The sequence below is a fragment of the Nothoprocta perdicaria genome, unplaced genomic scaffold, assembly GCF_003342845.1.
Source record: "Nothoprocta perdicaria isolate Ctin4 unplaced genomic scaffold, notPer1 scaffold_5, whole genome shotgun sequence".
Classification (NCBI taxonomy): domain Eukaryota; kingdom Metazoa; phylum Chordata; class Aves; order Tinamiformes; family Tinamidae; genus Nothoprocta; species Nothoprocta perdicaria.
The window spans coordinates 6,927,851-6,954,132 of record NW_020455754.1 but is presented as its reverse complement, the minus strand read 5'-3'; the positions used below and the strand labels follow the sequence as shown (position 1 = coordinate 6,954,132).

At 49.5% G+C, this 26,282-nt stretch overlaps 2 protein-coding genes across 4 annotated transcripts in view; one reads left to right on the top strand and one right to left on the bottom strand.

Moving 5' to 3' along the window:
* LARP1 (La ribonucleoprotein domain family member 1) overlaps nt 1–8,390 on the top strand; it is a 31,475-nt gene extending 23,085 nt beyond the window's left edge. For 2 of the 3 annotated variants that reach the window (XM_026047604.1, XM_026047603.1), the window contains exons 9-20: nt 201–345; nt 569–743; nt 1,732–1,901; nt 2,198–2,557; nt 3,551–3,674; nt 4,378–4,583; nt 4,680–4,786; nt 4,975–5,126; nt 5,430–5,574; nt 5,803–5,912; nt 6,637–6,764; nt 7,256–8,390. In XM_026047604.1, coding sequence (XP_025903389.1) covers nt 201–345; nt 569–743; nt 1,732–1,901; nt 2,198–2,557; nt 3,551–3,674; nt 4,378–4,583; nt 4,680–4,786; nt 4,975–5,126; nt 5,430–5,574; nt 5,803–5,912; nt 6,637–6,764; nt 7,256–7,477 — 2,044 coding nt within the window. In that variant the 3' untranslated portion in view covers nt 7,478–8,390. Of the gene's footprint in view, nt 1–200; nt 346–568; nt 744–1,731; nt 1,902–2,197; nt 2,558–3,550; nt 3,675–4,377; nt 4,787–4,974; nt 5,127–5,429; nt 5,575–5,802; nt 5,913–6,636; nt 6,765–7,255 lie in introns of all 3 variants that reach the window. The other variant, XM_026047602.1, reaches the window with a different exon arrangement.
* A 4,996-nt stretch (nt 8,391–13,386) lies between these two features.
* Nucleotides 13,387–26,061, bottom strand: FAXDC2 (fatty acid hydroxylase domain containing 2). Its single transcript, XM_026047412.1, has 12 exons — nt 25,716–26,061; nt 25,061–25,364; nt 23,639–23,853; nt 21,661–21,717; nt 21,061–21,108; nt 18,303–18,394; nt 18,096–18,199; nt 17,228–17,349; nt 16,680–16,885; nt 16,081–16,186; nt 15,196–15,362; nt 13,387–14,065 (listed from the first exon to the last, which is right to left on the bottom strand). Exons 5-12 carry the CDS (start codon nt 21,106–21,108, stop codon nt 13,909–13,911), a joined length of 1,002 nt encoding a protein of 333 aa, XP_025903197.1. The 5' UTR covers nt 21,661–21,717; nt 23,639–23,853; nt 25,061–25,364; nt 25,716–26,061; the 3' UTR covers nt 13,387–13,908.
* Between the last annotated feature and the right edge of the window lie 221 nt (nt 26,062–26,282).

Sequence of the window (26,282 nt, the reverse complement as noted above, 5' to 3'; positions counted from 1 at the left end):
GGCATGTTTGCTCTATGCTACGCTGCTTGCAGCACGTGCTGCATCGGCATGCCCAGGCTCCCCAGCTCTCTGTATGCAGCCTTGCAGCAGCAGAACAGCTCTGTGCAGGAGCTGCATGGAGGCAGGGTAGGGATTATTTCCTCAGGGTTCCCTGAGGAAGGTGACAGGAGCCGCCTCTTACTGATATGCTGTCCATGCAGAGAGTATTACTTCAGCGTGGACAACCTGGAGCGAGACTTCTTCCTGCGTCGCAAGATGGACTCGGATGGCTTCCTTCCCATCACCTTGATTGCCAGCTTCCACCGGGTGCAGGCACTGACTACCGACATCAGCCTCATCATCAAGGTGAGGGCAAGGGAAGCTGAACTTCCCTCCTTGTTRTTTTTCTCACCATCCTGCACTGTTTTCTAGCTGGGCCATGGGTGAGATGCACGTGATGCTTGCTTTATCATTTGCCCTGTTCCCTTCTCCTCTTGGACTATTTAGAAAGGAAGGGCTAGGGCTGAGGCTTAGCCGCTCAGCGTGCCAAGGCAGGGCCATAAATTCACCCAGCATCATTTGGTTCCAGGCCCTGAAGGACAGCAAAGTAGTGGAAATTGTGGACCAGAAGATCAGGAGAAAAGAGCAGCCAGAAAAATGGGCTCTGCCTGGCCCTCCTATGGCAGACTACACMCAGACAGACTTCTCCCAGTTCATCAACTGCCCTGAGTTTGTGCCCAGACAGAGCTTCCAGAAGGAGACAGGTGAGTGTTCTGGGAAGGCTGGAATGTGGTGTTGATACTGCCAAAGCAYTGAGACTGCTAAGAGGAGAAAATGCCCTCAAGTCAGGGCTTGGCTTTGCCATTTGCTTTCTGCTATGTGGTGCAAAGCAGCACGGGTCTGACCRTATGTGTGGAATAAGCTTCAGACCCTCAGAGCACTGCCCCTCTGTATGGGGAAACATGAAACAAACGTGTATGTCTTTTCCYTTAGAGATCTGGGGGCAGGTGGGAGGTGCTGTTCAGATGGAGGCTGAAGGGTTTTGGATAAGGTCAATCCTGTTGGAAGTGCCTCAGCCGTTCCTGGAAATGCCCTCCCATCGTTGGGCAAAGCAGAGGATATTCGTGAACCCAACCTTACCCAAATGGGTGAGGAGATGTGGGGCACAAATGGGGCAGCAAGTAAGGAGCTGTCAAGCAATTGCTGGGGAAGGTTCAGCAATCCTTTAAGGACTGTCCCTTGTCTTTATTCCTCCATCCTCCCTGGCAGGAGCCCAGAGTTGACCTTGAAAGGCCGTATAAAGGAGGTGCCAGGGCTTTTGTAAGAGCTAGTGTTGGCAGGGGAGATCTGTGCCCACTGGCTATAAGGCTGTCTTGAGAAGGTGTCTTAAGAGCAGTATATTAGCTACCTTCTTTGGGTCTCTTTTATCCATCTGGGAAGCAGGCATCTGCAGAGCTCTGTGGTCAAGACCAGCACCACTGCCATAAACAGATTTTTTTACTTCATTAGCATTCTGAGGCAGCCTTTTGATAGCAGGGACGTTTCTACTGAGGGTATTGTTTGCTAGCATGTCCCATGAGCTCTGCTATGCTGTCAAACTTGATAGCAGGAGTAGATGTTTTCCTCTTGGTTGGGTGTTTCACGGACCCAGTCCCCAGGGCTTGCTTCTTCCCTCTAAGCCCGGGCTGTAAGCGAAGCTGAGCACCAGCTCTGAGGTTTATAGAGCACTTTCTTGTCTCTCACCATATGTAGAATCTGCTCCTGGCTCCCCACGACCTGCCAGCCCRGTCCCCACCAAGACTGAGGAGGTCAGTAACCTGAAGACGATGCCCAAGGGGTTGTCCGCCAGCTTGCCCGACTTGGATTCAGAGACATGGATTGAAGTGAAGAAGAGGCCTCGGCCCTCTCCAGCCAAGCCCAAGGTATGGAGTGATGTAGGAGCCACTGGGATGGGGTTTGGCCAATTGTCTTGAATCGTAAYTGAGCATCAGGTTTCAAGACAGACAAAGTCTGTCTGTCATTGGAGTGATATTCTAGTGTCTCTTGCCCTCATCTGAACTCCCTTAATAACCAATATGCAGTGCCTGAGATACAAATAGTGTTCTCAAATGGACAATTTCTGGATAGGATAAAGAAAAAAAAATGGAATAGCAGAGTCTGCAAGTGCTGGGTGTGTTCTGTTGGCTGATCTTTACCCTACGTCACCTTTGGCTTGTAGAAACCAGAGGAGGCCAAGACACCACAGCAGCAGAAGCAAAAGGACCAAGATGAACCTGAGGAGCTGGACTTCCTCTTTGATGAGGAGATGGAGCAGATGGATGGCCGCAAGAACACGTTCACCGACTGGTCGGATGAGGATTCGGATTATGAGATAGATGATCGGGATGTGAACAAGATCCTCATTGTGACCCAGACACCTCCTTACCTGCGCCGGCACCCTGGCGGGGACCGGACTGGCAACCACACATCCAGGGCTAAAATGAGCTCGGAGCTGGCCAAGGTCATCAATGATGGGCTCTACTACTATGAGCAGGACCTGTGGACAGAGCAGTTTGAGCCAGAGTACTCTCAGATCAAGGTGAGAGCTGAGTAGCTGATCCAAGGGAGRGAGTTTATGTGTGGCAGGAGCTTTTTCCTTATAGGGAGCCCGTGAGGCAGGTTGACCACCCTGGGGCTTTGGGATGGAAAGGGCAGTTCCCAGGGCTCTAGCCCATGTACAGGGTAGAGCTAAGCTGGGATTTATCCTCTTACAGCATAGGGCTGCAGGCAGTGCTTGGGATTTCTGGTTCCCAGCATTCTGCTCTGTGGTGTGTGGGATAAACAGCCCTGTAATGCAGCGCAAGGCTGCAGCGAGTTAAATAATGTGCTGGCAACAAGGTGACTTGGAAAATGGAACATGTCACTTTGTCTGCCAGGGTCTGGGCTGCTCCTCTGTGCAGGGGTGGGCGGGCAGTGTGGGATCTCTGGAGCGAGTAGGTGTCTCTGCATGGTCTGTAGTGCCCAGTTTAATGGTGCTTCAGCGTCAGCAGTTACTGGGGGCTGGTTCATTGATAGCTCGGTCGCACCTGATCCCTGSTCACTTCCTGGTTTGCATGGGCTTGGGCTTTATAGAGAAACCCATCTGCCTCTAAAACAGGAGAGTCCCAGCTTGGAGACTCATGGTCAGGGACTTCTCTAGGCTTGTTTAGGGATGTGGGGAGGAGGTGGCAGAAATGCAAGAAGGCAGCACRGATAGTGGGTGCTGGTCAGGCAGAGGTCATCAAACTTAGCTTGAGCCCTGCTGGTATAAGTAAATAGAAGAGCCTGAAAGAAGTAAGTGAAGGTGGGTAAAGCTGCTCTGAAAGATCCCTGAAATCTGATGGAGTYAGCTGTGGTCACTGCAGGACCCTTTTTTGACTGTTGGCTTTCTCCTTGTAACACACAAGCATATGAGTCATCCTGCTGGGCACTGAGGCCCAGTCGCTGTATTTTGTGCCCAGTGTTGTGGCTATTGCTCCAGTGATGGAGAAAAGCTTTTGAGTTGAGGGAAGTGAATAATTAGTTGCTTCATCATCTTCCTCTTCAAATGCAGCAAGAGGTGGAGAACTTCAAGAAGGTGAATATGATAAGCAGGGAGCAGTTCGATACCTTGACCCCAGAGCCCCCTGTGGATCCCAACCAAGAAGTTCCTCCCGGCCCTCCCAGATTCCAGCAAGGTAAGTGAGAGAGGAATGGGTAGGACTGGGATTGCCCTCATCCTTCCTAACAGGGCTGGGTCTGGGTGGAGGKGTTGAAGCAAACTTGCCAGTGCAGCCTCTGTGAGGGTCTGGCAGTGGCAGGAACTGGAGCTGCAGATCTTAGATACATGGGTGGGCCTGGGAGGTTTGGTCACAGCAGGGGAGAGGAAAGTAGGGACCTACAGCCGTGTGGTGTCACCTCCTAGGGCAGCACAGCTCTTTTGGCTGAGTGTTTTGGGGCACCGAGAGAAGAGACCTTTGCAAAGGCAAGGGTGTCCCAGCCAGTGGGGGAGATCTTGCTTTTGCCTCACCTAACAGTGAGGATGCAGCTTCCTTTTTGGACCCACTCATCAGAACATCGCTACCTGAGAGAGAATTCTGTGCCAGGCCTGGCTGCCTGGTGCTCTGGCGGAGTGCTGGCCTGTCCTGCTTGGGTTGCAGGGAGTTGTCATTGCTGTTAGCTGCTAGGAAACAAATAACTTGTAGGATTCCTGGARACTCAGGCTTGGACCTGCTGCAAGGCCCGAACAGGCTTGTCACAGGCGAGATTTGAAGTTGGTCATCTCAGGAAGACAGAGATACATCCATGAGTTCCTGCTCTTGGCAAGGAGTCCCTTGGCTCTAGTGATACCCTCAGGCTCAGACTTCAGTTTGACCCAGGATGGGGGTTTTCTCTCTGCAGTACCCACAGACGCCTTGGCTAACAAGCTGTTCGGAGTCCCCGAGCCTTCCACAATTGCCCGCTCTTTGCCTACGACTGTACCAGAATCACCCAACTATCGCAACGCCAGGACCCCCCGGACCCCTCGCACACCTCAGCTCAAAGACCCAACACAGACACCCAGATTTTATCCAGTGGTGAAAGAAGGCAGGACGATAGATGCCAAGGTGAGACCAGGGCTGGGGTGCAGGGGGGAGGTTGGGGTTACCCAGCTGGGGCCCAGAGGGGGAGAGGATGGATCCCTGATGCTTTGTGTCTTGCAGACTCCGCGGAAGAGGAAGACCAGACACAGTTCAAATCCGCCGATGGAGTGCCACGTGGGCTGGGTGATGGATTCTCGAGAGCACAGGCCTCGTACTGCCTCTATCAGGTATGGGACATAGGCAGAGTGACAGGGAAAGCAGAGACAGGGAAGGGAATGGGCATGTAAAGGGACTGGCAGTGTTGTCTGGTCTGGCAGGACCAGGGCASACGTGTTGCAGGGTGGAGTGTGAGCTCGTGCTGCTGTTGGCTGGGTGATGCCAAGGAAGGGGGTTAACAGGAGTGTCTTGTGCTCAGTTCCAGCCCCTCAGAAGGGACCCCGGCTGTTGGAAGCTATGGCTGCACCCCGCAGTCCCTGCCCAAATTYCAGCATCCTTCCCACGAGCTGCTCAAGGAGAACGGCTTCACGCAACACGTCTACCACAAGTACCGTCGGCGCTGCCTTAATGGTAGGCACACGGGCAGGGACACCCGTGCGGGCTTTGGGGCAAGGTGCCCCTCTGCTGGTGTGTTGGATGGGCACCATGGGGTAGCAGAGCACTCGCTGCAAGACCAGCAGGATGCTGTAGGACAACCTTGTTGGTAGTTGATGCTCCCCTCCGGTCCATGGAGAGGGAGAGCTGTTTCTTAGGGAGCTTCCAACAAGTGAGGCTGTTCACAATGCCACAAACTCTCCTATGTGTGAGCTCCTGTACAGAGCTGGCTGTTTGGGACAAGGTCTGTCTTGTAATGAGCCCCTCTTCCCCAAACAGAGCGGAAACGACTGGGCATCGGGCAGTCCCAGGAGATGAACACGCTCTTCCGGTTCTGGTCCTTCTTCCTCCGAGATCACTTCAACAAGAAGATGTACGAGGAGTTCAAGCAACTGGCTGTGGAGGACGGGAAGGAGGGATACAGGTAGGAGAAGGGCAGGATGATCATTCCTGGGAGGGGAATGAGGGAAGAGGGTCTGCWGGGCTCACAGCAAAGCGAAGGCAGCATCTCTGCCTTGTGGGAGGCAGGACTGGGGCTGCCCTCCGTCACCTGCTCTTTTTGCGACGTGCAGCAGGGTGCTCTGCTGCAAGAGCTGCTCTGTGCAGGTGTCGCATGCACTGCAGTGAGCATGACACGTCGCTCTCTTCTCAGGTACGGTCTGGAGTGCCTTTTCAGATACTACAGCTATGGGCTGGAGAAGAAGTTCCGGCCAGACATATTTAAAGACTTTCAAGAAGAGACCATCAAGGATTATGAAGCTGGTAGGTACCTCCTTTGGACTCCCCTTGAGTTGGCAGTAATGTAGCTCATTAGAGCCTCTGGGCCTCTGCTCATAATCTCAGGAAAATGAAAAAGTGTTTTATGTGAATGTGTCTGACCTGGCCTTGCTGCGATGCCCCACTGTTATGCTGGGTTCCATGGCTTTGCTGTTTTGTCCTAGGTTTTTTTTTTTCTTTCTTTTTTTAATCTTTTCCCCAGGCTGACTGAGGGGAGGTTGGCACAGGCAGGGACCTGGGCTTGGAGTTTGTCTAGTGCCACCTGCACTGTCTGAGATGCTTGAGACCTGCTCTCCTCATCCCCTTGTGGTGAGGGGTGCCCCTGCTTTGGAGCAGAGACCAGTGTAGATGTTTGCTTGTCTGGAGCCTGTTTGGGGAGATAGAAGGACATAGGGTGAAATGAGATGATGGAAGCCTGGCTATTACAAAACACATTATTCTGGGCTTTCTCACTGCCTTGCAGTGTGGCAGTCTGTCACCTRTTTGTCACTATCAGTCTAAGCACAGAGTCTGGGGATGTCTCCTCACCAGAAGGCTGCACATTACTGACCTGATGTAGCTTGCGGTCTTCCACATTCTCTATTGCCTTCCTTGTGCCTTCTGGTGGGCCAGAAGAGTCCCCGGGGTTGCAAATTTGCAGGTCTAGCACTGGGAAAGCTTTTAGGCAACAGTTCTGACTTGTGGTTCAATTCTCTTCCCCCCATTATAGGACAGCTTTATGGGCTGGAAAAGTTCTGGGCCTTCTTAAAATATTCCAAAGCCAAAAACCTGGACATCAACAGCAAATTGCAAGAATACCTCAGCAAGTTTAAGCGCCTCGAGGACTTCCGAGTGGACGTGAGTAGGAGCAGGACCTGCACTGTAACTCATCTCCCTCCTCAGCCTCTCCTCTTCCCCTTGGGTTTGGAGGCCTGAGTGGTGGAGGCYGGGAAAGTCAGTGACCCCTAGTGTCATGCCTCCTCATTGCAGCTGGGCTAGGGACAGCAGCTTGAACACCTCCAAGTATCTGCTCCTCTTCAGCTGCTCCATCCTTGAGACAGTGCTATTCATTCTGCCTTTGACTTTAAATTTAAGCAGTGCTGTGTTCTAGCTCGCAGGGAGCTCAGGCCTTTCCCTGTGCTGGGGCCGGGCTGTGAGTGAGGTGGGATGTGGTCAGGTGCTGCTCAGGACCAGAGGGGCTGTCGCTGGACACAAAGCTCACGTGGCGCCTGTCCATGCACAGGCATGGGGCAGTGAGTGCGTGCATGACCCTCCCACCAGCCGAGGAGGCAGAAAAGAGAACCTTAAAGTGGAGAAGACTGTGCTGATAGCAGGTGTTTCTGTTCCAGCCACCCATGGGAGAGGAAGGTGGACACAAGAGATACCCGACGACGTCAGGAGGAGACGGCAGGAAGCGCTACCCGTCGCAGTCTTCCAGCAAAACGGTCAGCCAGTGCCCAGCCAGCCAAGGGCACCCTCTGCCCAGCCAGCCCGCGCACGAGGATGCCAAACCCCTGAGCCAAGGAGTCCCTGCGCCRGCAGCCGCGGAGTCGCAGACGGTGGGGAAGTAGAGGAGCTGCAGCTCTGCTTCCCGCTGAGAGACGGGGCGGGTGGTGGGAACCGGCTYGGAGAAGGGACGTGTGAGGAGGAAGGACAGGAAGGGAGTTGGAAAATGGGTGCCTATGAACAGGCTGCTGGGGAGAAACTACAACGCACATGATATTTTCTTCTTTTCTCTTGTGGCTGGAAAGCAAAGACGATCTGCATCTAAAACACCATTTTGCTATTACAACCCCGACCAGAGCCAGACCCATCCCCCCGGACCCATCTTTTGCTTGTCCTCCCCACTGCTCCCCTTCTGTGCACACATTCATGTCGTAGTGTCTCTTTAAAAAAATGTTCTGGCTGGGTTGGAAAGGGGAGATTTTTTTATTATTATTATATATATATCAAGTTTTAAATTATTGCTAGAAGTTTGTCTGGATTTACCAAAACAAGTCTGCTCTGCGTGGCGCCGAAGCTCCCCTCTGTGTTCACCCTTTGGATCGCTGGGCAGCCCGATCAGGAAGCTCGGAGGAGCGAGGTTCCCCGACGGGGGATCGAAGCCGCAGCGTCTGCTGACCCTGTGGAGCCTCCGACCTCCATGGCCTGGCCGGTTTCTCCCATTCCACGTATGATGACGCGTCCTCGTCACTGACTGCTGCAAAAGGAACATCGTCCCTGTCCCTCCTCCCCAGCGTCTTCAAGCTTCCCTTGGGTCTGGCTCTCCCTCTGCCCGCCTCTCCCTTCCATCACGGACAATTTGGAAGTCAACCAAAGGACCTCTGCCGAGGACAGGCTTGTTGTGCCTCCTTCCTGCGCGTGGGGCTGGGGAGAGGCAGGCGGGCGCCTGGACTTGAGCCCCTGCGGACGGGGTGCCTGTCTCCCCGGATCACCCCGGGCGTCCAAAGACAGGACTTTGGTGAAGGAGATTTTTCTCTTCCTTTTTTTTTTTTCTCCCTTGGAAAAACGAAAGAACAACAACAAAAAAAAAAACACAAAACCCCTAAAAATAACAAAAAAAAAACCCTCTTTAAAAAGACACATCCCTTTGCTCTCTTCCTTGGAAATATTAATTGAAGAAAAAGAAAAACACACAAAAAAGGAGAAAAAAAAAAGTTGCCTTACGGTGGAGCTGGACCTGGGCGGCTCGCTCGGCTTCCCGGACCTTGCAGCGCGCGGGGCTCTTAGCCCGGATGCCCTGAGACTCCTCCCGGCACTGCCGCCGAGCCGACCTTCCCGGCGGCCCGCCCGGACCCTGCGGCTCCCTCGGCCGCCTGTCCCCGCCGTGCGGAGCCCGGCCGGCCCCGACCCCGGCAGGGGAGGGTGCCGAGGGCAGGACCACCCCAGACTCTGCTCGTGAAGTAGTGGCAGCGGCCGCGTTGTGCCCGCGGCAGCGGCGTCGGTGCTGGCGGTGCCGCGCGGCCTTCCCCGTGTGCGGCTCCTGCGTGGCCGTGTCCGGTTGGGAGAGCTCTGCACCTCCTGTGTCGCACAGAGCTGAGCAGGGATCCATCCCAGCAGCTGCAGGGGCTGTTTGTCCTGCGCCTGAGGCTGCAGCCTGGCGGGCGAGCGCTGCGGTGCCGGGGCCACCAGCGCCCCTTGCACGGGCTGCGAGCGGGAGACCGGCCTGTGAGAGGGGCTCCTGGGTGCTTTCCTTTCCATGCATCTCAGCAGGTCACTGTCCGGAGGCTCCTGCTCTGGGCAGCAGCCCTGAGCTTCTCCAAGGGCTGAGACTCCCCTGCTGCCCCTTGTGTGGCTGAGGGAAGGGGGACAACTGCAGAGCTGCCCTGGCATTTGCTCAGCTCCTCTGCGAGCCCGGCGAGCTCGGACAGGCAGATCCTCCCCTCGAGCCTGAGTTGCGTTGCCTTGGAACGTGGCCGCGTGCGGGGTCGTGTCAGAGCGGGGGAAATCTGCTCCTGGAGCCCAGATGTAGCACTGGAAGATGGTGCTCCTGCTTTAAAGGTAGAAGCTGCTTTCAGCAAGAGCTGCTTGCCTTGCTGCTGCTGCGCTCTGTCTCCTGGGTCAGGATGCTTTGTAGCTGGCCAGGTCGTGGCTCCTGCTCCCTCCTGGGCTGTCCTGCTCCGGTGCCTGCTGCCACGCCAAGGTGCAGCCATGGGGTGCGTTACCCTCCCTGCAAAATCAAGAGTTGGTAGGAGCTGCATCCTTCCAAAGTGCCCGGCTGACGCGGTGCTGTGTCCTGTAGCTGGACAAGTGAGTCATGGTGGYGGAGCTGTTCCCATGTAGCTGGGAGGAGAGAGCAGAAAAAAGGGCACTGAGCTTGGGCGAGCTGGCCGGGGTGGGAAGCGGGGAGAGGAGATCGGGAGCGGCGCTGGATGCCTGTTGGGCTCTGCCTGCCTGAAGTTACTGTCTTCCCACACGGACATYGGGCAAACAAAGCGTGCTGCTTGAGTAGGGGGGCAGGAGGGAAGGAGGAGGCTGCTCCGTGTGGAGCAGCTCCGGGAAGGGCTGCCAGCAACTGAGAGCACAGCTAGGTTTGAGCGAGGCCGGGGAGCTGCTGCTGCGCCATTTCCTCATGTGATCCTGTTCTGGCTCTACCATTTAGCACATCAGTCCTGCAGGTTGGTACCCTTCGAGGCCGGATTTCAGCACATGGGCACGTCCTTGGCTTGCTCCGCTCGGCTGCACTGCTCTGGGCTCCCGAGCGCTGCCCGGCCTCGGTTCTCCAGCAGCGTTTGTGCCGCGGCGCGGCCTCCACCGGTACCTCTGAATTCCCCTCCTCTTGCGGGATGGAGTCAGGTGTCTCAYGTTACAAATGCAGCAGTTTTGCCCCCAAATTGTGCTGGAGGAGCCCGGAGGCTGCAGGCTGGGGGTTGAACAAGGGCCCTGGAGACTTGGTCCAGGTTGTTCTCAAGTGCAGGTGGGTTTTGCGTGATACCCAGGAGGTCTTTGGTGCAAAGGTCCTTGTATTCCTCCCACTGGTGCATCTTCTGTTTTGAAGCCAATCGTCTGCATTTTATTTTAGCAACAAACGAAATAGGAAACTAGGAAGAGTAAGCTGCTGCCATGGCGTTGTTGCTTGTGGAGCAGCCTGTGGAATTGCTTGGGTAGTAGAAGAGGTTCGGAAACGTCCCAGAGAATATTTTTGAAAKCTGAGTTGATCTTAAATTAGTGTCTTAGTTTTCTAGGCCGAGGCCCCAGCCTCAGCCCCGACCGGCTCCCCCTGGGCCGAGTCAGTGGTGGTCGTGTCAGCGTGGCCAAGAGCGCCGGAGGGGCAGCGCCAGCTCCGCTCCGCGTGTGAGGCGACGGTAGCTCCTGTGTTAACTGTGCCTTGCTCTGGTTGCCGTGTTAGACGCTAGTGCGTGCGGGGAGTGAAGGAAAGCAGGACACGAGCGGCCTCGAGGCAGCTGCTGCTTGCCCTTGTGTGTCTTCCTGTGCAGTGAAACCACGCAGGTCGGTAAGTTGCCCGTGTTTCGTTCCTGCAGGTCTCTGCCCTCGTGCTGTGCAGCAGCGCGTGGCCGGGCGAGGGGTGCAGGGTGCTCGGTGCCTCCTGCTGAGGAGGACCTGGGAGCTTGACCTGAACAGGGTTTTCCAGCTTGCAGTGTGTGCAGGGGCAGCTCTTTAAGGCACTTTCCTTCCTGCTGCACGAGGTTCCGGAGAAGGGGTAGCTGCCTGGCCGAGCGGGTTGTGCTTTTAAGGAGCCTTGGAGCCCTCGTGCCAGGGAAGGAATTAGGCCTTGCTTTAAGCTCGTGTGCTTCGTGGCAATCACGTTTCCTGTTGTTTTCTTCCCGTGTCTGAGCGGTTGGGGACAGATTCCAACCCCTGCAGCACCGCAGGTTCTGGAGCCCACGCTCACTGCGCCGGGTGGCATCGAGGACCCAGGTAGACCCAGCTGCTTCCAGGGAGCCCCAGGGGGCAGGCGGTGGCAGAGCGGAGCRGGGCAGCGCGGGCTCTGCCCCCTGAGCTCCCCTCTGAGGCGGTCGCGGTTGGGAGCAGCGCAGCGGCCGGCGGCGCTCGCCGGGGGAAGGCGCGTGCTTTGGAGGCGGCAGTTGCTGCTTCGCTGTGTTCATTTAGAAAGAAACGAAATGGGGCAAAAAAGCAACCCTTGCCCCTTCCCACCGCTTCCCCTCACACTCGGCCGTGGTGACGCTTGGCCACAGCCCCCGGCTCCCCTCGGGCTCTCCCTGCTCACCTGTACTGTAACGAAGCGACGCGGCAGCCTCCGTGTCCTGCCACGTGTCCTGACGCACTCAGCATGGCCGCGCAGAGGAGGGCGCCTCTTAGCTGTTAATGCCTTTCCACTTATTTTATCAGAAGGATTAAAAAAAGAAAAGAAAGAAAAAAAAGAAAAAAAAAAGAAAAAAATGGAAAAAAAAAACTGTAAATGTAGCAAGCTGTGTTTGGAATGCTTCTCTCTGCTGTGTCTCTTCCCTGAGACTGGTTATGTCACTTCGTCACTGTTTCGAAATGGATGCTAGGCTCTTGAGAGGGTTGCTGCACTTGATGTTAAATGCCTCACTGACTTTTATTTTAAAAAGTTTCCAATACCTGTAATAGATGAATGACTTCTTAAAAGGAAAATACTCATCTCAGTGGCGTGAGACAGGTGGATGGAGGGGCAGTGTTTCCATGAGTAGTTTACAGTTGCATTTTCTGCAGACACTTGAACATAGGACCGTGTATCTGTGACAAGCGCGACGCGGTGGTGGGAGCTCGCGGGGCGGCCTGGGCCTCGGGCGCCTCGTCTGCCGCCGCCGAGGCGCTCCGGGTTAACTCGAGATCCCCCTCTCTGTCCCTCCGCGGCTCCTTCCCGCCTCGGCAGTGCTGGCCCGTGTCCCCCGGGGAAGGGGCGCTTGGTCGGGGGCGCCTCCTGGCGAGGCAGCGCGTGAGGGAACGCGAGGCAGCGTGGGGCAGCGCGTGAGGGAACGCGAGGCAGCGCGAGGCAGCGTGAACAGGGGCAGCCCCTGGCCCCAAACATTCACCCCAGCCCGCCCTCATTGTGGGGACCGGCCCCTCGGTAGCTCGCCCGAACGAAGTGGGTGATGGTTTGATGTGCTGGCCCTTCTCAAACTGTGTGTGTCCTGACCCCGGCCTTCTGTTTCCCCAATCTAGAAAGTGTGTGCAACCTTCTTCAGCTGCATTTATTGTAGAGACAGACTTCAAATGACTCATCACAGACCATGTATCACTTCAGAGGAAAATCTTGTTAATATGGCCCGCTGTACATGATCCATCTTATGTCGATAGTACATAATCTTTGACCCATGTGCTAGAATCATCATCACATATAAAAGGAAAAGAGAAAAATGTAAAATACTTGAATGAGAGCTTGTATTATAACATTAATATTATTCAGAGTATCTGCTTTCTAGGCTGATGTGATTCATTATTCTAGTAATGCTTTAGTCCTTTGTAATTTGTGGTAATTATGCTTTTTCCTTTTTAATACAAAAAAAATGTATAAAAATAAAAACTTCAAAAGACACTGCAGTTTGGGTTTTCTCTTCCAGTCCSCTCTGGCTCCCAGGAGGCCTGCAGGTTGTGTGAGGGGCTGAGCTCCCGTGTGAAGGGCGCAGGACCCGGAGYGGGGCCGGCCTCTGACTCACACCAGGTACGTGCAGCGTGGGGCAGATCCAYGCGTGTTCTCAGAAATTCCTTAAGTGTAGGTGCTCACGGATGCATGTGCTCCCATGGGAGCAGTGACTTCTTACTCCATTCCCTCATATTACTTGTTTTAGCAGTAAAAACACAAGTTCTCCCAGTTGTGCTTTGCTGTGGCCCATGTGGAAGAAACTTTATTTGTATTTGCAGATTAGTTTGTAGAGCTGAGGATGTGACAGGCCTTAATTCAGACCTGTACTGAAGTCTTGCGCATTGAGGCACCGCTCACGGGMATTCGGAGCCCATGCACGGAGTCTGGGGGATGTTTCTTAAGCTAAGGCCCTGTTTCCATGGGATTCTAGGACAAAAAAATCCCACATCCAAGGTTTTCTGAGATCGGCTAAAGCTGTGTTTGACTGAAGTAGAGCTTTTGAATCCCTACACAGTGTGGTTCTAGTAATTTTACTGATAATTCTGTATATTCAGCTGAAAGAGTAGCAATATGTCCAAAAGTATGGCCTGTGAAAACGTGTTGGGACCTTCGTGGGATTATAGGGCCCCTTCTTCCCTCCCACCACCGCCCAGCAAAACACAACCAAACAGGTGGCCTAGAAAACATCTGGTTGGGGGCAGGCAGCAAAAACCAAGGAACAGTACAAGTAATTAAATATATATATATTTATATAGTTTTGAAAATACTTTTCTCATGCAAGTTTTTGTGCCCTAGACAGGAATTCACAGGCAGCAAGTGCAGGAATTGCGAGGAGCATTTCTGAGTTCAGCTTTGAGTTTTGTTAATTAAGAACAATAATAACCTGCTTCCAAATTAAAATACKATTTGGCATAAATCCTTGTGTCTGGCTCTCCTGGTCACGGCTGTGCAAGGCCTGCAAGCTGGCGGGCCTCACTCTGCTCTCTTAGGAGAATCGGGGATGCTCTCGGAGAGCGGCGTGAGGCTGAGCAGGACTCGGTGTCTCTCGAAGGCTTTCGTCTGTCTGAACACGGTGTCCGTTCCATGAAGATAGTCCAGCAGTCCCAGGACTCCGTAGCACTGGTTGAACCTGCCAGGCAAACAGAGGACACCCATCACTGGAAGTTACTGAGGTTACCTCACCCTTCCTATTCCATCTCCTTGGATGAGCCACCCATTCTTGGATGAGTTCTCCCATTGTAGCAGCCTCTATCAAGGGCTGGTCTTCCACATTTGCTGAAGCTTGGGTGAAACCGCTCCTGGGAGCTGCCTGCCAACTGCATCGATACCCAGAAACGATCCTGCTGGAAAACAGCTCCCTTCCTCCGCGGTTGCTTGGAGCCATGGGAGCAGCGGAGCAGCAGGCTGGGAAGCCTCTACTCCGAGGCTGGGCTGTCCGTGGGGATCCGTGTCCCGACGTGAGCTGAGCTGCAGAGGAAATGACTGGTAACAAGAGCGGGCTCTGTTCTGGGTGCTGCGTTGTGCTTAGTAGAGCTGTTGTATTTCCTCCTCCCGCAGGAGAGGTAAACTGTGTTAAAGGGAATATTTGTATGGATTTAATGAGCATCTGGAACAAACTTCCACTGCTTTTGTATCTGTGAACAACCTACCGAAATGGTGCTCTCTCTGGGAGAAAAGAGGGTTGAGGATTTTTGCCAGGAGGTAAAGCCTGTGATTGCTTGGGCAGGATAGYTGATGAGAACGCTGTTAATCCCGGCTTGGGGGAAAAAGACAGGCAGGCTCCTTCTGCAAACACATCAGCTGTGCAATGGGCCCTTGCTCTCCCTTTATTCTAGATCCTGTGCAATATCTTCTACACTTCTGGGAAAAACTTTGCAAAGATCCATCTTTGACCCTGAGCTTGTCCTGGGGAAGGCCGGGTAGTAGCTGCTACTTTAGCTGGTATGTGCTTTTCCCACGGAATMTTAAGGAAACCTGAAACAACCTCAGCCTCGGCTGCTATGTTGAAAGCTTCYAAGTTAGCTCATGGAGAAACGCAGACCTCGGGGAGGTGGCTGACCTGCACAGCAGCTCAGCTGGAATCCTCTGAAATCCAGACTTATGCTGTAACTGTTTAAAGAGCTGAGCATTTGTCCTACTAAGTGAACTGGTGCCGTTTCTCTGCTTGTACACGAGTCAGGCAAACCCAGTCGAGCTTCAGGGGCGGCGTGACGGCGCCTGGGCGGCAGGGAAGGGAGGCCGAGCAGCGCCCGCACCTACTTGAGGTGGTGGAAGTCGTGGAATTCGGGCGACGGCAGCAGCGGCAGGTGGTAGCCGCAGTGCGAAATGCTCGTTGTTAAAAGCGCCAGGGAGAACCACGCTGCGATGGAAGCGATATGAGACCCCATGATCATCGGGCCGGTCATGACAGGTAATGTGTTGGAGAGCTAGAAACGAGAAGCAAACTGCACCTCATTAGTGGGTCCACAAAATGCAGACTCCCCTCCTAAAGAGCTGAATTGCTTCACTTGGAGGATACATTGCATGAGTTCTGTGCAAATACTGCAAAGGTGAGACCCTTCTGCAAATGCCTCACTAAAACACCAACCAACGAAACAATTTGCTCTGAGGCAACTGGGCTGTACTTGCTGCAGCACACACCAACCATCCAAGCTCCCTAAGCTTGCASTAAAATTTAGATGTGAAATCAAAGAAAGTGTGCAAGGACAGCAGTTTTAATAACTCTCCCTGGAGTCAGAGCTCTGGATTTGACCTTCACTTTGGAATAACGCTGAAGCTGCTCTTGGGCAACCTGGTCCCTGGCTTGTGGGCACGTGCAGTTAAATGTAGCAATGTGGTAATTCCAACTGCACCGCTTCACTGTGTGCTACCAGCAGCACAAGTGGCTCTCGTTGCCCAGACCAAGCTTACTGCACTAGCTGGGTTCAGCTGCACTCTGCARTCTGAACACACTGAAAATTCAGCACGCTGTTGTGGCTGCCACGGAGCTGGTGCTGCAGCTCAGGACTTGTTAAAGGAGATAGTACTTTGGATATGGAATGGAGCTGTTGRCTGTACACGCGCTTTCCTTCCTTCACCATTCATCCTCACCCCAYGGAAATCATGTTCCATGCAGGAACTGGGGAGTGATGAGTGACCACTTACTATGTGCTCCACGGGGTGAGCATAAATGGAGACGACACCAATGGGGGCTGTCCATTCGTGGTGCTTCTTGTGAATGTGCTTGTACAGGAGGGGCAGATGAGCAAGCCTAAGTCGAGAAAACAGAAGTGCTGGTTTTGAGCTGCATAAGAGAGGAGCACGGAGCCACATAACACTGAATTTCTGCTGCTGGCTTCCTCACGCTTCTCCTTTTAATGCAGAGATTTTTGAGACACTGGGAATAACAATGTAGGACTCATGGTTTCCCTGTCTCTCTCGTTGGACCTGTACTCAGTAATTAGGTCCATTGGCTGCTATTAAACACAAAAGTCCAGATGGCTCAAACCTGGCTGTACTTTGTGGGAAAAGACTCACTTTATTTTCACCATTCTAGTTTTCTCCTACTGACATCTATTAAAGACAGGATTTTAGATTATGTGGACTCTTATTAAGAAATTGCCTTCTTAGGTTCTCTGTGTGCATTAGTCCAAAAGAGAAATGTACATATTTCTGGGAATGCTGTGACTATTGCTGTCATAAAAGCAGGGTATAGTTCTTAACCTTGAAAGCCTGGGAGTGTCCCATTCTTGTGTTCAGCTCACCTGTGTGAATAATAGAAGAGAATTTCCTCTATGAAGGTGAAGATGCTGAGCTCCAAAAGGAACCAGTGGAAGGTGGGTAGTTCCGCACTGAAGGTCTTTCCCCACCACTTCATGAGGTAGAACATGGGTATAAGCATAGGGAAGGAGACCAAGAACTGATTGCACAGCGCTGTGTATATCGCTTGCTGTAATTTCTTTGTGTCCACCTGCAAAAGAGAGGTCAGGACTTCAGGCTACACTAGAAGCAATGTGATTTGGAAACAGCAGGAAAAAAGCCTTTAAGGTGCACAGTAGCTTTTTTTTTCATATTAGTTTGGGTATCAACTTCTTAATAAGCTGTGAAATAACTGAGATCTAATCAGTAGCATAAACACAAAATCTGCCTTCCTCTCTGCAGCTAATGTGCAAGACTCAACTTGGTTGTTCATGAGTCCTATCTCCTTCCAAGAGAATTGCTTAACAGCTTCTCCCCTCCTCTCCAAGCCTGAGACTGCAGAAGTGTTTAGCCAGCAGCAGAGGCAGTGAAGAGCCAGCAGAGAAATACTTACAGGATCATTCTTGCCCAGCTGGATGCGATACCGAGTAATGAAATTTGGTTTTCCTGTTACATCAGCCACCATAAGGATTCCATTGAAACTCCAGAAAACAAGACTGGGAACCAGYGCAGCACCTGCAACAGGAGGAAAAGGTAGGGGGTTGTTAACAAATGGGAGATATGGGTAAATCTGAAACAAATTACAATGGCCAGAAGGCTCTGGCGGGGACCCAGCTGTGCGAGGTGTGCATTTCCTGTCCTGAGATGCTTTCAAGTAGAATGCAGGTACTATCTGACATATGGTAAGACCTAGGAGATCGCAAGGAAGCTACAGCAGGCAATGGCCCCTAGGCTGAAACTTGCCAAAACTGAGGGTAAGAAAGGGCTCTTCTGGGAGGTTGTGGTGCCCTCTGTCAGGGATGGGTTTTAAATACAAGTTGGACATGGCTGAGAGATCCTTGCGTCTTGCAAGAGCCCTGCCGGGCCTGTTTACCAAGCATTGGTGATAGGCTAAGTTGTATAGCTCCAAGAGTAAAGAGTAAGTTTTATAGCAGCAAGAGTAGAATTCACAGATTTGCTTCAATTTTCACTAATTATTTCTACTGAGTCATTCAGTTCTCACTGGAGAGCAAAGGGAGTGGAGTAAAGACATTTCTGTACTCTCAGCAACAGCAAAAAGATGAGAACTTTCATCTGTATAAGGTATCTAATAAGGATTGGTCCAAAGGAAGCACTGTGGTACTGTGTCAGTTGTGGATGGCTTTGAGGCCCCACATGCATTTTTTTTCAGTAGGGGAAGGCATGTTCATTGTCCCTCTTCTAGAGGTAATAGCTGAATGGCATCCTTCATACAGAGGAGGGCTGTGAACCTGAGAACTCACCGAATAMGAAGATTGCCCACTCCTTTCCCTCAAAAAAGTTGTAGAGCTTTAGCCATTTTGCTTGCCAGAAATGGCCTGAAGTCTCCCATATCTCCTGTACGTACCTGTGGSAATAAGTCTTCTTAGTCACCCATCCTTTAATCAACCACTTCTCCCATCTCYGTCCAAAAATGTTTCTCCTCAGGTCTTTTGTATGAATAATCTTACCAAGAAACAGAGTTCATTAAAGCAGTGAATGTGAGCAGCCCCACAACCAGGACATAGGTGGAGATCCTCACGGCATCCCAGATCTTTTCCTCCTGTGAGCAAGCAACAACAGTAAGCAGGTGCTGCTGTGTTTTTAATTTGAAAAAGAGGAGGTAAAGTTGGCCTTTGTAGCATGACCTTTGTTTCACAGTCTAAAGAACAGAGTTACCAAGCTGCTGTAGACACTGGATGTTGGGAGTGGAGTGCACATGCACATCCATCTCCCATGCCTACACAGAGCTGAAGCGTTACCAACACCAAACTTCTCTGCAATAACAAGAGAGAAAAGGGAGCACTMACGTTTTCCCTCCCTGATTTCATTGGTTGTATTTCTCATTATCTATAGGATTATCTAGGGCCTGGGGGTAAGGAACTCTCTTGCTTTGCTGGTATATTCTCCCTCCCACTGTGTAATATACTCTCCCCTTGCAGCAGCAAAGAACTCTTGTGCGTGGATGACCTCATTAACAGCTCCAATTAATTCCCAACTGTTTCTCTCAGCATCATTTTTGGCTTTGTAGATTGATTCTCAAGTCACTCATGTACACATAAGTTTGCCTTTTGTTCCCAACAATAACAAAGGTCTAATATGAGAAATTACTTCTTCCCTACATCATTTACTTTGCTATTTTAGCCCATCACAGACACAATACAATTCCAGTACTAAGCTAATAGGTGCCACGTGCCATCTGTACAGAGCAGCTAATGCTCATGAGGAGCTAAAATACTGAACTTTTTCAAAAGGAGGTACTCTGCATTYCAGGATTCAATTATAGAAATGTTACCTACCAAATAGTCCTGCACAGGAGCAAAAGGCACCTGTGACGTTTGCAATGACTCCTTTGTTATAGTACAGATTTTAACTATGCAGAGCAAGGACAAGAGCCAGAAAATGATTCATGGGACCTCTTGAGTCAAGTAAAACAAGTATTCAAAAGGCTGTATATTTATATATAAAATATATTTTAAATATATTCAGTATATTTTAAGTATTCCAGAACTTAAAATCAAGCTGTTCAGCAAAGACATGGCAAATAGGTAATTAACTATCTGTCTTTTACAGCAGCCCAAACTGGAATTAGTTCCAGAGCCCAGAATTCTTAGGTTGGGTTTTCTTCATTGATTACCCACAATATTCATCTAGAGGGTRCAAGATAAAAGAAAAAAAAATGCATTTCTAAAATACCATAGTATAATAGCCAGCTAATATCTTGTTTGCAATTCCGTCCTTCCTGTTTAACTGTGTTGCTGTGCTGCAAAAACAGACTAGAGTATAAATAGCATGATTCATAGTTGCTCTCCTGTTTGTCTCCTGTCAAAGAAGACAAACAAGAGTGACAACTCACTAATAAATGTTGAGTGCAGGTGTGTTTACAGTAATGCAATACAGGGATGCCCTCTCTATACAGCTTTCAGCATTAAGAGCTCTTTAAAATTCTGTTCAGCAGTTACAGGATATTTACCATCACTGCCCAGAACCTTTATGTAATACTTATCTGTCCTGGGATAAAACTTTGCTGATAAGCACAGAAAGTTTCCTTGTCCAAACAAACATTTGTTACTGTCATCTAGGTTTTTAATCAAATTAGCAACTGCGGAGGAAGCATTTAAAGGACTCTTGTCCTACAGCCTTAGGTTTGTGAACCCTATAGGCTTAAATTAAAATTAAATATAATCATGTGCCACCTCTGGCACTGAGTGTACTGGACTAGAAATGCAAGGCTGGTGCAAGACTCTCCCAGCTTCAGACAGTGCACGCTGGATTTGGGGCTGGAGATTTGCTCCCTTAGCATTTTTGTGCTTCCTGTTCCATCCACGTGACAGCTCATAAATGCTGATATAAGGTAAGAATTCTTTAATCTTTAGACTCTSTTCTACTATCTATGTATGTTTTAGGGGGGAAAAAAAAAGTTACAAAAGCTACGTGAGGCTTACAGCAGCTTAAGAAAATAGTGTCCTATATATCGGTTTTCTTTTTCTTTCTTTTTATGGAGAATGACCATATCAAAGAAAAGCASTGATGTCTTAGAATGTCAGAATTTTTAGTTAAATGAAGCGGTAYATCAGACACTTTAGCATCTTCCAGATGAAGATCTGACTTTCAAAAACTCACAATTCCTTATGCACATCTGAGATTACAGATCTTGTTTTGAGACAGGGCAGTTGCTAAAGCTTGTCACTTAAACTATTTGAAAAGCCCTTTGGCTATAAATTGTATTGCATGTGAGGAATTGATTATGTGGATGAACCCCAGTCAATATAATTATATAAGAAGTAGATTTTCCATTAAAAAAAAAAATCTTATTCATCAAGTCCAGTTCACCTGCTAACCCTCTGTTTCTCTTTATGCTGGCAGCTCCAGCACAGTAGTTCACAGATTCTGATCCACAAGTCACCTGAGATCTTGTCCTTAGAGGACTTGCATGAGCTGGCAAGTTTTTCAAGTCCAGAATAGCATTGTTACCTGCAACTAAAGAGACGACTAGGGCAAACCAACTAGGAAACAGGGTTTAGTGTGATCACTTCAAGGACTGGGCCTAGTAAGATGGCCCAGCTTCTGCAGTGCTCTGGTTTCGTGCCATGCCAACAGGCTCTTCACCACGTAGTGCTGTGCCGCAAACACAGAAATGTTTGCCACTTTTCTTAGAAGCTGACTCAATGCATTTGCTCTTCCAAAGCACCTGCATAACACTTTAACAGCTGACCTTTGTGTCTTTACCTGCTTCTGCTGTTCAGCCACGGTGGAATATTCAGAGTCTCTTCTCATCTGAAATAAAGGTGATTTAAGTAAGTGAACTCTGTACAGCTGGAGAGGAAAAATAGCCTGCTGACAACAGTAAATCCCACAACCCCAGTTTGGTTGCAAAACTGTAAAATCTTTGCTCTGTCTTGTTCTGCTCCCACCTTTGTTTGGCCCTGCGTTTCCCGAAGAGTAGTATGGTCTCAAAAGGCAAACAGGACGTGAGAGTATGAGAATGGGAGAACACCTAAAATCAAAGTTTCTGACTGTTGCACCGGTAGGTTGTAACACAGCTTCTTCCCTTAATCTTTCATGMCAAGCAAATGATCATATGGGACATGTAACCCTCCATAATGGAGACATGCTCTTAAACAAACACCAAAGGGGGAAAATCCTGCTGTAACTACGTGAATTGGTGCCAAGAAGAATCAACGCAGTCGAGCACCACATGCTCACTTCATTCACATGCTCAAAGAATTGTGTATCAGAGTTTGAGAATATGATAAGGAAGATAATCTTTGCTTCAAGACAGTTATGGTTAAYAATGAATGAAATTCTTTAAAAATGATCTTGTATTACCTTTAGTATTCCCTCCTGGGAATACTGCTTTTGCAGCGTCTCAGAAGGAGGAATATACTGCCAAAAAAAGGTCGCATATTAGACAGGAGCAGACACCTTAGCTGTGACTTCAAGTGCTCTGGGTACATTTTTAGAAATGCAATGCTGTTAATTTGCCAACGTTTACAGCTTTATTTCTCTGCAATATGTTAGTAAGCAAGTCAAAGGGCATAACATAAAAATCTTCCTACTTGGGCTTCTGTTTCCGTATCGACTGAAAGGGATGAGGCAAATTCACCCAACTAGGAACTTCAATTGAACGTTAAAAAAAGTAGTGCTCTCCTTGAAATAGGTATGTGCTAAGGAAGATACATCATTTCCAGGCTTCTTTTGCATTCCAGCATTTAGAGTTCCTCATAGTTAGGACTTTGTGAGCTGCTACAGCTTGTTTACAAGATTATCGGTATGTTTTTGTTTCCAATGTATCAAGCTGGTCAGCCACAACCTTATTGAAAAAAAATATATAATTGGATTCTAAAATAACAGATGAAGAATACCTATGAGTAACAAGSAAAAATAACCTGCTAGTCTGAACGGTGTAAATAACTTGCCACAGGATAAAAGACATCCTGATCATGATGATGTATTTTATATTATGTAACATGCAGTATATTCACATCTTGTCACACAGGTCTTCTTGGTGCAGGTGTGCCTACTGTCTCTAAGAAAACACTGCTAATAGTTGAAATATGTTGAAATGGATTTTTTGAATTTCGGTTGACATTGAATTTCATTTTTTAGGCTTTGCCCCATTACATCCTCTAGGCATTTTTTTTTTCTCTCCCCTCCCCAATACTGGATATTGTTGTCTCATCTGACTCGGAATAAACCAAATACACTAGCTGAAACCAAAAACCTGAACTCCTGCTAGTACTTCAGGCAGAATCCATCACTGAAGACCTCAGTTAGCTACAGACATTTCAAAATATTACACAGAACTGATGGTATTTAAAAGAGTTCTTTTTAGGCTGTTTCAAACTAGCTGCCATAAAATTTGATTCAAACAAAATTCTCAATCATAATGTAAAAAATAACTATTTTGYGAATAGAAGCATAGACTACTATGTGAAGAATTGTAATACAAAATACAATTTTTCTTCTCAAGCACTTCTTAATTTGCCTAACAACTGCTCATTTAGAGAGCTGTTTTCCTAGAACTTATTTATCAGAAAAAGTTAGTCTGTCTATGTCAGGTTTAAGATGCTTGACATAATCTGAAAGTCTTTAGAAAGCATTAAGAACTGATCTCAATTTTTTTATCTGTTTTAAAGTTTACACTACTTTTACTGTCCTACATCTATTGTCCCCTTCTATTTCCTCTTGCCAAGACTGTCCCAAGCTCTGGCTGTACTTACCCAGGATGTGTGACTGGTTCTGACACCAACCGAGCAGTTGCTGGCAGGTGCAGAAGCTGAACAACAGGCTACATCTGCGGCGCTGCTCTGCCTGCCTCGCTCTTGCTTGAGATGCCTTTTTCCCCCCTACTTAAGTCTTCTCAAGACTTCAGAACTTGCTTCAACCCTTATAGTGCACAGGCAACAGAAAAGAGCCTTGTCCAAGGATAAAAAAGGCTACAATTTGTGAAAATACAGAACTCATATAAATGTAAGCTTAAGGATGGCCTACCTGGTCACCCCAGAAGTTGCATATTAGTCATGTTCTATGGACAGACACAGGATTCTGCTTTGTGTCCGGTGGTCTTCTACCCTGCCAAGCGCTACATGGATCTGAAAGCAGCCAGCGTTGCTAGAAAAGCTCACAGTCATATTTTAGATAGACACAGGCCGTYGCCTTTAAATGACTTCCTTAAAAGTTTTTCTCACATTTTCAATTTACTATGCCCCTAACTCTGTCTGCCCATTCTTTGCTCACCTCTCGCAGGTTGCAGCCTAGGAGAGCTCCTTGCTGTTTATTCAGAGCCCAGAGCTCAACTTCTCACCTTTCACTACCTCTGTGGAAACTTTATGCAGGCTTAGGCAAATGAGACAGGGGTGTTTCCAAGCAAGAGCTGCTGTCCCCTCCCAGACAAGTCATGTGAAGCCAGGGCCCTGTCGCTGTTAATACTGGCAGTGTTCCCTCTGCATATGTACATGCTGTCACTCAGTTAAAGCCCCCGGCAGGTGAGAGTTTTTCATCAACAGGTAATAGTTATATCTGTCAATAATAAGAAAAAAAAATAAGTCGTCTAAACTTTAAAAATGAGTACTTTTTTATAATCGACTAACTTGTATTTTGAGCACAAAATAGCTAGTGTCAGTGCAATTAAGTCAAAAGTGTATTTGTTGAAAGCAGGAAGGATTATTGAAGCATCTGTCACAATAACAAAACAAAAACCAGCAGCCCAGTTTTCATTTCGAGTGTCGCACAGACTCTGTAAATTGCACTAACTCTTCTGTTACATTGTGTCCCAAACGAGTTACACATACAGACACTATCTATAGCAGAAGATGCAAATAGGTAAGAATGTGCTCAGTTGTATTTAAATATGATGTTTACAGACTATAACGTCTGTAATTATGGTATTGCAGGTTGCAAGATGTAATTTGCAGCAGCATTTGTCTTTATTATGCAGATGTGGCCCCAATATATGTCATTCACCTAATATACAGTGCCCTAGTATGAACTAAGGGCTGAGTAGTGAGGGTGTTACCCACCATAACTTCCCAGATTTATATTTCCGCAYGGGAAAAAACAAGGAATATCTCTTCTCTCCACCTTGTCTGGTGCAATATTTACTGCTAGTCTGTAAGTAACAGGTCAGCAGTGGTCAGAACTGCAGAGATCTGCAAGCTCCATGTCTCTGCACAGTTTCTTTTTCCTAGCACTGTATCTATGCTGCGATAAATTAACTTTTTTTTTGGAAGGAAAATATCCCCCAACGTCACACTGGTTGGCCTCTTAGTGCTGTAAACATGTGCTGTTTTCATTGACACTTTCTCTTGACTAATTCTATTTCCTAGTGGGGAAAGAGGTTCTAATTCTTAGAGGTTGCTACTAATTGTTATTTATCACGTAGCAGACTCAACAGAAAGGAATGTTATTCCTGCAACCTCTTTGCACATGCACAAAATCACAGAAAGGTTGAGGTTGGARGGGACCTCTAGAGAGAAGAGGGAGAGTAGAAAACGGCATTTCAAGAGGGGTGCCATGTGAACATTGTCCTGAGCTGATCTTTATTTGGAATTTGCCTCTCAGACTCTTGTAGTGGGAGGGCTGTTTACCCAATACCCAGAAGTAGGTGAAAAGCCAGTGAATTTTGGTAGATGTGTTCAAAACAGACACAGGTCMTGGCTAAAAGATCTACATTAACAGGAACAGACAACTAGTATATCCAGTCATGTAAGATATAAATGTCATTTACCTTCTGTGCAGCAAGTCTGGATCTAGCCCAGGTTGGTGGTTATCTAAAAGCTGCTTGTTTGTTGGTTAGCATGTGCCCTGCCCTGGTGTCTTCATCATCAAATCCTCTAGTGTCATTGCCACCTTTGCTGAGGCTCAGCTTTGAGGAATGCAGAGTCTGATTTCCTCTCAGTGGAATGGATTTTTGATCAGACACTTCATAAAATAACTTGTTTGTTGTTCATGATCTGTTCATAATGTTTCATGGTTTGCAAAAAACATTAGAAGAAGCTTCTTTTTGCCTGGATTCAATGTATCTTCCAGACCTGCAATTATGAGCAAGAAAAGCAGATATCGTACTCTGAACTCTTCAGGTGAAAAAAGAAGAAACTAATCCTACACGTACAGAGTGCTGCAATCTATCCTGATGTATTTACCTGATAACAACACGTGTTTTCTTGCCCAAGATCTCAAACTCAAGACACCACAGAAGAAAGGTGCCTGATTTCTGCCAGTCTAGCATGTTGCATAACACATAAATTACACGACCTAAAGACTACAGGTCTAAGGTGAGGAGACAAAAYGGTAACTATCAACTGAGAAGATAAACTCTGAATTAAAATGCAGCTTGATAAATACTGCTCMGTGTCCGTAGATGCTGACGCCATCAAGGTTACCTGATAGAGAGCAGCAGTGCTGAAATAAAACCTTCTTAYGTTTCTGCTGAGCTATGATGATTAAGGCTGGGATACTGAGCTCTATCTGAGAGGAGAGATATCGACGTGCTTCCCCTCGGTACTCGTGTGGAAGCAGTGGGCAGGTGGCTGCGGTTCCAGAGGAAGCAGAAGCCACAGGATGGAGATGGAAGAGGTGACGCCACCTCAGCTTCGCTCTAAGCGGAGCAGCTTCCGAGCCACCTGCCCTGGTGCCGGCGGCCTCCCCGGCAGCGCGACGCGGCCGCAGCGCAGACGGGGCCGCGTTACCTGGCGCGAGCGGCCGCTAACGGAACGTAACTAAATGGCCTCGCCGGGACAGGGGAGCGCGGCGCGGGCCGGGCGAGCCCCCGTGCCGCGGCCCCGCTCCAGGCCGCGGSCCGCGGCGGGCTCGGGGCGCCGCCGCCCGTCCCCTCGGCGGCTCCTGAGGTAACGGCTCCCCATGGAGCGATCACCTGACACCCCCCCCGCCGCACCCGGGCTTTGGGCTCGCCCGCAGCGCACGGGGCGGGGAACTCGGGCGAGACCATT